General features: G+C 39.0%; 1 protein-coding gene across 1 annotated transcript; it reads left to right on the top strand.

Annotated features, from left to right (window-relative positions):
* Positions 1-1,454: 1,454 nt before the first annotated feature.
* PDC (phosducin) lies at positions 1,455-6,392 on the top strand (the record flags this gene model as incomplete). The annotated part of the gene is made up of 3 exons (XM_084290760.1): positions 1,455-1,515; positions 3,617-3,777; positions 5,865-6,392. 3 exons carry the CDS (start codon positions 1,455-1,457, stop codon positions 6,390-6,392), a joined length of 750 nt encoding a protein of 249 aa, XP_084146886.1.
* Between the last annotated feature and the right edge of the window lie 3,627 nt (positions 6,393-10,019).

The following is a 10,019-nucleotide window of genomic DNA, read 5'->3' as shown; positions in this document are numbered from 1 at the left end:
AATGATGGGAATGCCTTACAAGGCCCAGCTTACCCATGCAACAGTATATCACTGACATGACAATTTTTAGTTTGGCACATGTGGAAAGGGATTAGCTCCATATTTCTATTTCAGAATTGACTGAATAGCAATTGACCCAGTAATCGGGATCTACACTATCTATAGTTATCTATAGATAGAATTTCTACCAACTCATTACCTACTTCTATCCAAAACTAATTTGCAAGACTTTCCACAAGTTTGATTAGTTGCCACCAATATATGTATGGAATGGCATATCCACGTTTACTAATTAGAATTAGTCCTAATACACACAAGCATCAGATTCTTTGTGCCTTGCTCAGCCATTATTCCTCTTCACCCTTTGACACTGATAGGTAAAAAATGAATGCCCATTTCCTCTTGTGTATACAAACTACAATACTGAAGTCATATGGGTCTAACTCACCACCAACTTTTAAACATGACATTCATGGCATAATAACATCTAAGTATTTGCTTCAAGATAGGATTTGCCATGAAGTCAAATAAATCCCATCTTAACATCCGAACACCTAAAGCTAAAAACTAGTCTAAGCTGAATGGAAGCACTCAAATTCTCTGCCTTAAGACCTCTATGGACAGTGACACTGTGATATTATAATTAAAATTTTAAACTAAAAAGGAAATTTCTGCTTGACATGTAATGTGAGATCACTCATTACTAGGTGGTGGCTGAGTTCATACAGAGGAATATGTAGGATACCAAACATGGATTTGAAGTATCAGTACTTTTCTCTCCCAGTATATACTTCTGACATAGGAAATTGATCTGCTTGTGAAAGTTGCAGGACCTCAAGAAGTTTCAGGATGCAGCAGAACATCAGCCTGACCAGATGAGTTTGAGACCAAATGCTCTGGTCAAATCCTGCTGCTTTATAATGCTCTGGCATTACCCAAAACTCAGCTTATCTTCTGAATTCTTCTTTGCCCAACAAGTACAAATACTCAGCTCCATCCTCCATATGAAGAATGAGCTATTTGGACATTCCTTAAAAATAGACACACTTGCAGGACTTGGAGAATAGGTTCCCACTTCCAAGGGGAAACCCTTGCACAAAGCTACAAAGCTTTACTAGCACTATTTCTACGCTGTGTTCAGAACTCTAAGTTCTTTATATTCTCTGATGACTGAGAAGAAACAGTAGAATGAAGAAACCCTTGCCCAGGCATTTTCAGTAAGGGTTTGGTCAGAGATCTTTAAGAAGAGATTGACATATGATCCTAATTGCTTTTTACAAGCTGATGAGAAGCTCTACAATTATCATGTGTTTTGATCTTCACTGATACCTACCTGCTACAGAAAATTACACACTGCACAGTATCGTGCTGTAAGGATACTTATTTCCTTTTCCATCCTGTTACTAATTGCTCTCCTTTTTGAACTTGCAGCATCTCCTGCACCAGTGACCAAAATGGAAGAAAATGCAAACACTAGCTTGGACGAAGATTTTGAAGGACAAGCTACACACACAGGCAAGAAAACTGACTATACTTGTTTTCCAAAAGAAAGCTAAACTGTCTCTGCTCACTGGGAAAGCCTAGAATCCAGGTATATTCACTGGGTTGCCAAAATCCTTGCACAGAAATGTATGCTGCAAATCCAGTGAGAATATTCACCGATCTACTCTCTTCAGTGACCAGTGATAGGACCCAAGGGAATGGAGTCAAGCTGCAACAGGGGAGGTTCAGGCTGGATAGCAGGAAGAGGTTCTTCACTGAGAGGGTTGTCACGCACTGGAACAGGCTCCCCAGGGACTCAATCGTGGCACCAAGCCTGTCAGAGTTTAAGAAGTGTTTGGTCTGTGCTCTTAGTCATATTGTCTGAATTCTTGGGTAGACCTGTGTGGTGCCAGGAGTTGGACTCAATGATCCTTGCAGGGGTTGGAAGGGAATCCCCTTCCAACTTGGGATATTCTATGACTATGGTATTTTGGATTCAGTGATGCCCCTCATAGAAGGGCATGTAACATCAAACTAATTTTGACACCAGTCCTCCTTGTACTTCAAACAAATGACAAATTCAGACACCTGAGGACAGCAACTGCCCAATGTAGACCTTAATAGTTTATTGCATCAGTCACAAACAAAATGCCTTTCTTCTTTGGGGGGGGGGGGGGCATGGGGGGGAGGGCATGGGGGGGAATGGGAAGAAGAATCACAGTGCACTAGAATTAGGTTACAAGGTTTTGCTTTAAAAAAAAAAAAAAAAAAAAAAAAACATTATTTTTCCTTCTAATGGAAGGAACATTCAGTGTTAAAAATATATCTATAAATCCTTTTGGCAAATACAGCATAGCATTTAAAATCTTTAAAAGCGTCCTTGCTCAGACCACAATTCTTTTCAAAACAGCCCTCAATCACCATGAATTTTTTTGAGTACTCACACTGTACTCAGTTCTTCAGTCATCACTTCATCCTATCACCCTAACAGGTCACTGTATGCTTTAAGACAATCATCCCTCTCCGTGCCCCAACAGCTTCTTTTTCTTGTGCTGTAACAACTCTTGCAGCTCTTATAACAACCATTTTAAGGGTTCTTTCCCAAGTTTCCCAAGCAGCCTTGCTGCTGTTGGTTAAGATTTCCCGCCCCCCCCCTCCAGAGACCTAAACGTAGGCACAACATCCACTCTTAGTCTTCTGAATAATTTGGAAAATCAGGTCACTGTATACTTAAATCATTATCACTATGCCAAGCCTTTCAGGTTAATTCCTGTCTTGGAATCTTATCTACAGAAGATAATTCACCTTCCCTTTCCACCTATGGGTATAGTGCTTTTAGCTGCCTCTTTGAGATGCTGAAATTTAATCCAAAACAGACTCTTAGAAAAATGGCAGCAGTACTCTCTCCTCTATCTCAGGAGAGGGTGGTGAGCTTCTTACCTAGCCTTTTCTACGTCCTCCATTCACCTCTGAAAACACTGAAATATTCCTTGGTTTTGCTTTATAATGTAAGGTGCAGGTTTAAGTGTTTTGTTTTGAAAAACAACACCGGACTTTTGAGCTGAAAGTGTCTTCTGCCCGCCCCCCCTAGTTTAGTCAATCAACCAGCTCCAAAGAACAAGATCTGCATTACTATCAGAATGATCATACCAATGCCTTACAGGTTATTATTCCCAGGGAACTGATACGACTTCAAAAACAAAAATCTTGAGTGTCTTATGTTCTTAACTTTACTATCAATGTCCACTCCTTATGCATGGTACATATTCAAAGACCCCAGTCATAAAGATAGACAAACGTACAGTTACAAAACATTGGCCTTAGCCAAGACATAAGTTTTAATAGGCTTTCATTTGCCATTAACTATTCACATAGCTCACCAAAATCCTTTTATATCATCATGACATGTACCAGACCACCTAAATGATGCTAGGTTAGAAATATATTATTTTTTCTTTTGGGGGTCCATGTAACATATTGGTTCCAAAACTCTGGTTTTCAGCACTCCTAGAGAGTGCTCTGAAATGAAAAGAGGTGGATAAATTGCTGCACAGAAGGACAAGACAACAAAGGGCAGAAACTTAAGACAGATTCTTGTTGCAGTCAGTTTTTCATCTAATTTCTTCTCTCTCAGGGCCCAAAGGTGTGATCAATGACTGGAGAAAGTTTAAATTAGAAAGTGAAGACAGAGACTCCTTACCCTTGAGCAAGAAAGAAATTCTTCGACAGATGTCTTCTCCACACAGGTCTTTCAGTAAGGATGATAAAGACACCAGAGAGAGATTCTGTCGTAAGGTAAGAGGAAAAATAAGCAAAGTAAATACATTTTGATACCATATAAAACGCACAAGTCTATAAACATGAAAATCCTGAATTCACCAGACTCAATTCCTTGGCAATTTAGGAAAGGTCTTGTCATATGGACAGAACAAATCTGGACAGAACTACTGACTAACTTTCCTTTGTATTTATACTGTTGTTATAAATGAAGTCTCAACTCAATCTGAATTTTGTAATATTTATAAAAGAAATATTTATAAAAAGTATAAAAGCTATAAAGGGCAAGTAAACGGCGCTGGGTGTGCAGGGAGTCTACGCTGCACCAACACGCACACACAAACATCAAACATTCTAAATATATAGAAGATTGCTTTACATACTAAACCCGAGTATGCCTATACATACATACAATCAGGAAAGGTAACAATCCTTTAGGTTCCATGACTTAACAGTCTCCATTTTCCATTCCTTTTCTTGATTACAAACAAGTCTCCATTCTCCATTCCTTTTTAACAATATGTCTCGCTTTAAGTTGTCAAGCAACTAGGTCTTCAGGCCTTATGTATCCCATTCTTCCCGGACTGAAGAAAAGCATATCCATCTCCTTTTCAAGGCCAATAGGGCCTGGGTCAAAAGGCACGTCCAGGTCAGCAGGGGGCGGAACAGCAAAAGCCTTCGATGGCTGTAGCGGAAGAGGGGTCGATGGCGTAGCAGTCGGATCAGTAAAGGAGCCCGCAGCTCCCTCACTGTCTGCCAAACCACACGTTTCTGACTGTGGTCCCACATCACCCTTTAAGGCCTCGGGACTGCTCGCCAGGTGCCAAGCAATCCCACTGCAACCGTGTCGGTTTTAGTTGCAGAGTCCCACACCTTGACCTCAATTTGGTCCCGTTATTTCAGGCTCATAAACTGTCTGATTGTTAGTAAGGAGAATAAGCTGTAAGGTTACCAGGACAGTCTGTTTCTAAGGACGTATGATTCCCCATAATGCCCGGCTGCTTACCAGTGAGGGGCAGTTGTGTGCGCGGGTCTGCTTCTCTCAGCTTGAGCTTCTTCCCAGCTCCGGTGCGCCTGTTTCCAGCGACTTTCAGTACGAGCTTCTCTGAGCAGTTTGCTGAGTTTGGCCGAACCTATCTTCATGAGGCAATCAATGTGCCTGTTCCTGTCCTGGTCTCCATTCTGCTAGCCTGTTCCTTTTCATTCCTCTTTCCTGCTTCTTTATTGATGACATAACTTCATCGTGTTGCCTTTTTTTTTTTTTCATCTTGAAGACAGGCTCCCCTCTTATATCCTTCTCCCCACAGCAGTTCTTTTCAAAAGAACTTTTCATTGGTCAAACAACTTTGCATATAACAGCAACAGCAAACACGCAGAAACTTCCATGCCTTAACTGCTGGAGAACAAGAAACCTGAGACTGCATGGGGTCTCCTGAATCATCCTTTGTTCCCCCTAAACTCTTTTACATTCCTGCTGGCCTCATCGTTAAGAGTCTGATGTTACCATCAACCACGTGGCTTTCCAACCCCCATGGCCACACTCCCAAATCTCCCCCTTTTTTATCAAACATTTTCTCAACACGAATTACCACTCCATGTATAATACTGTAAATTTAATATAAAGCATCCCCTTGGGCACAGATTACACTACTAACACTAAGTGGCATGCAGCTATGTAGTGTAATTGAATGAGAGCATATTCAAAGAACAAAGACTTGCTTACCATGAAAATAGCAACACCTGATCTAAAATACAGATCCAACTGTCTACCTAGCTCTGTCTCCAGCAGGGTCTAACTTCTGTAAAATAAACAGAATACTTCACAACAACATACCACACAATCCGGTGAGTCTGACCTTTCATGCTTCCTTCCCTGCCTCAATGGTCAATGCTTGGTTAAGGAAATTAAAAGTTTTTTTAGTGTGCTTAAAAACCTTGATATGGGATCTTCCTGCCTGTCTCAGGAGACATTAAAGAAACACTAGGAATTTGTTCTTCTTGCTAAGCTTTCTATGCAGCATTCTTTAGACAGCAACTTATTCTCTTCCTGTTTGAGTGTCAACAAATGACCACTTATTTATACAGCATTCTCTCAATATTCACAGATGAGTATGCAGGAGTATGAATTAATTCAAGATGAGAAAGAAGATGAAAGCTGCCTACAAAAATACCGCAAACGCTGCATGCAGGATATGCACCAGAGGCTAAGTTTTGGGCCTAAATATGGTTATCTGTGTGAGCTGCAAAACGGAGAACAGTTCCTGGAAGCCATTGAAAAAGAACGGAAGACTACCACCGTCATTGTCCACATTTATGAAGATGGCATCAAGGGCTGTGATGCTCTGAACAGCAGCTTAACCTGCCTTGCTGCTGAGTACGCCACTGTGAAGTTCTGCAAAATCAAAGCCTCCGACACTGGGGCTGGAGACCGCTTCTCAGATGAAGTGCTTCCCACCCTGCTCGTCTACAAGGGTGGGGAGCTCCTGAGCAATTTCATTAGCGTTTCTGAACAATTCAACGATGAATTCTTTGCTGTGGATGTGGAGTCTTTCCTAAATGAATATGGGTTGCTACCTGAAAGGGAGCTTCCAGCACTGGGAAATGGTAACACCGATGAGCAAGATGTTGAATAATTAGAGAGCCACAATCCTCACTCTTATGACTCCCCTCAGTATGTCATAAATCCATCTCAGTAACACCCATCTCATTTAGAGAAGGATCTCTTTGCTCCCTAACTTATTTGTAAGATACACATATAAATATTCCTTAACTGTTAGCATGTGAATTTTACTGAAAACACCTACAACAGCCAGTCCTGTACGTACTTATTTATATACCTGCCACAAGCAATAGGAAGAATGGGATAATATCTGTGATCTCTAAGAAATCAGGGACACACAATATTAAGAGCCCAACCATGCACAAGACCTACTGCATTTCAACAGCAACAGAACTGACCTACCCATCTGCACAGAAGAAAAGCCATCCCCAGGCTCTGAAATTATGGAGTGGCCTGGCTCAAGAGATTCACTTCTCCAACCACCTTCAGTAGGAACAAGACCTCATCCAGCAGTTTTTAAGGACAAACAAATAGCCTGAATTCCTTGCATTCCTAAATGGCTTAGGTATCTCATAGAACCACAGAATGGTTCGGGTTGGAAGGGTTTAACGGTCATCTAATTTCAACCCCCTGCCACAGGCAGGACATTATCTTATGTTTCTGCATTTCAGTTTTAGTAATTGTGAAAATACGGAAGTTAGCTCATCACTTTTATTAACTTTGTCATCCAAACTGCTAACACAAACAAATTAGCTGGTAATTTCAGTATATCATTGCTGTATGTTTTGAACTGTAATATTTAAAATATTTGCAAGTTACTGAAAAATTATATTGTGCTTATGTAATAACTCTGAATAAAACTTAACAGCTCTCAAAACCTGCCATCAGGCGTGTGAAATATGCTTGCAATACATACCCCTAACCTTAAAAATATGGGTAATATTAGTAAACATTTATTCAAAGTTTTAGTGTTAGCAAAAGGGATGCTGCAGAGAACTACAGTTTATAAACCTGTTTAAGGAAGATACATGGTAAATTAACTATAAATTCACTGGTTTTCCCCCTCCCTGTAGGCATAAAGACATCCAGCTCCTCCAGTTCTGATACAAAAAAGCGAAACATTAATAATGTTTCAGTGACTTTTGCACTGTGGCAAATCTGAAGGCTAAACTTTACTTTAAAGACAGAAATATCTGTATCTTGCTCTGATGATAAAAATATCTACATCTTGATCACAGTTTTTCTGATAACATTTGAGATTACCACAATCTTAAAAGATGAGTTTTGACTTAACTGATTCACTTATCAGTTTTTATTTGATTTGGTAGTTTCAAATTTTGCTCAATTTAGAGCGAGAGCTTCCAGTTCTGCTTCAGGTCAGAATCCCACCATGGAAAAGTCTGAACATGGATCAGTTGGGATTCAGTGACTAGCATCAAGGAACTATTGCTGCAGTGATACAAACCACATAGCTCAACTTCCATGACCACATTAAAAGCAGGCTCCTCATTATTCTTTTAAACACATTTTCCTCCACTTTTCCTTTGCATGGAAAATTCACAGGATAACCAAAAGTCACTACTTTCCAAAAGATCTGCACAACAATATAATAATGCTTTAAACATTTTTGAAAAATATGACCTTGTAAAAAAATTACTGTAGGAATCACCATAAAGCCTTTTAAATGAAATGATTAAGACCCAACTTATGACTCATTTTTGAAAAATGACAAAAAACAGTTTTTTATTTGTCCAATTTTAATGGCCATCAAAATACTACTGAACTGAATTTCTACTTTTAATATTGTTTTGTTATGGGTTAATGTTTTAATGGAGCATTCAAAACACCACCTCACATAAATAAAGCAATATGAAGTTTTGTATCTCAGCAACACAATGTCTTTCAATCTGTAAAGCAATTCATGGTTTCATTTCACCAAGAAGTGTCAAACAGTACCTTCCCAAAATTCCGCGATTTCAGTATTATATATATTTTTTATTTATTTATTTATTTTTTTTTTTTTATGAATACAAGCGTGATATAAGTTCTTTTCTGGTGGATGTCCTGATGAAATAATGCTGGCACCACTCTCTTCCCTTACAGCAGACCTTTTCCCCCTTCAACAAGCATTGATGCTTACCCCTCAGTTAAAAGCACCTAAATCTTAGTATTTCATTTGCATCAGCATGTCAAATTTTCAAAAAGCTACTCTTTGCAGGTATACCTAACATTTTGAAAATCTCATATTAATATAGCAGGTTATACAGAAAATAACAAATTACCTTCTGTTCGTCAGAAAAAAAATAGCTCCCTAAATAGCAGGACATTTGTCCTGGGTGAAATGTTTGAAACAGGAGGTATGAAAAGTTTGTCCTTTACACACCAGAAAACCTCCACATAACTGGCTGGAGGTTAACACTCTTGAGAACTCTCCCTCTTCATCAAAAATGGTTCAAAAGTTCAGAGGAGATGCACACCAGCAGTCTACTCACATAAGTCTCATTTTTTTGAGAAACCAGACTGAAAGCAAAAAAACCCTTAGAAACAATAACCAACCCAGAAGTTACATTAATAGCTAGTTGTAAGAAACAAGCTGACAATCCAATTTAAAAGACAGATTAAGCATGCTTAAGCAGGATTTCTTTCCACCTGTAATTAAAAAAAAAAAAAGAAAGAAAAAAAATAAATGTGACACCAAGCCTCAACAGAACTTCATGACTAAGTTTCATATAAAGCTGTGCTCACAGCAGTCATCCCTATTTCTGCAGGGAAAACAAACAAACAGAAAACACATACTAGAAACTTAAAAACAAAAAGCAAGACTTGACTCAAACATCATCCTACTGTACAGGAGACTCTTGAATAACAAGTAGTAAATGTTTTAACAAGCACATGGGAGCAGCCTTCCTGCTATCCTCATCTACAGTTATTCTTCTGTTTGACTCAAAGTGGCAGAGACCCTGCACACCTTCAGACACACCAACACAAACAAAAATGAAGGTGGGGACCCTAATTATCAGTGGTGTCACTGCTGATCAGACTGAGAATAGAAGCTCTAGTAGGTGCACGTCAGTTATTGACATGCTGAAAGATAACCCTTAGAATTGAAGCTTCTAGATGTAAACACAGCAAAAGAAATACTGATGAATTAAAGGGACAAGCAGAGTGAATAAAGTTTGTTTAAAGTATTTCACAATTTCAATTTTAGAACTACATTTAGAGGAGCCAGATTTTTCTGACATGGAAGTTCCAACAGCTCCTCTAGACTCTTGCACATTACAATAAAAATCTGTTTGCAGATATAGTTACGAGTTAATCAAGCTCTATTTCAGTCACAATGGTATTTTCACATACGGAAAGCTTTAGATTGTCTAATTATCAGGAAAGGGATGTGCCTACGTAAGACCTGAACAAAAGTTAAATAAGTCAATAAATAGACATTTAGAAACTTCTTTAGAAACTTGCTTTTCTTTTTTCTAACACATACCTTTTAATCTTCCTTAAAATAAACCATTATCTCAGGTTGTCAATGGCCTAACAGTGCAAAAGGGATGGGAAGCAAGAAGACAATGAAATCCCTTCCATAATTCTTAAACAAGTGAGAACCTGCTTTCTTCTACAACCACTATTTCCTCACAGCAGGATGACTGGAAGGCGCAATCTGTAGATACAAGTCAAATTACTCATTTTTGCTTTGATG

This window comes from Netta rufina (genome assembly GCF_964035555.1).
Source record: "Netta rufina genome assembly, chromosome: 8".
In the NCBI taxonomy this organism is placed as follows: domain Eukaryota; kingdom Metazoa; phylum Chordata; class Aves; order Anseriformes; family Anatidae; genus Netta; species Netta rufina.
Note: the sequence above shows the minus strand (reverse complement) of the source record. Positions and strands in the feature narration are given on the sequence as shown.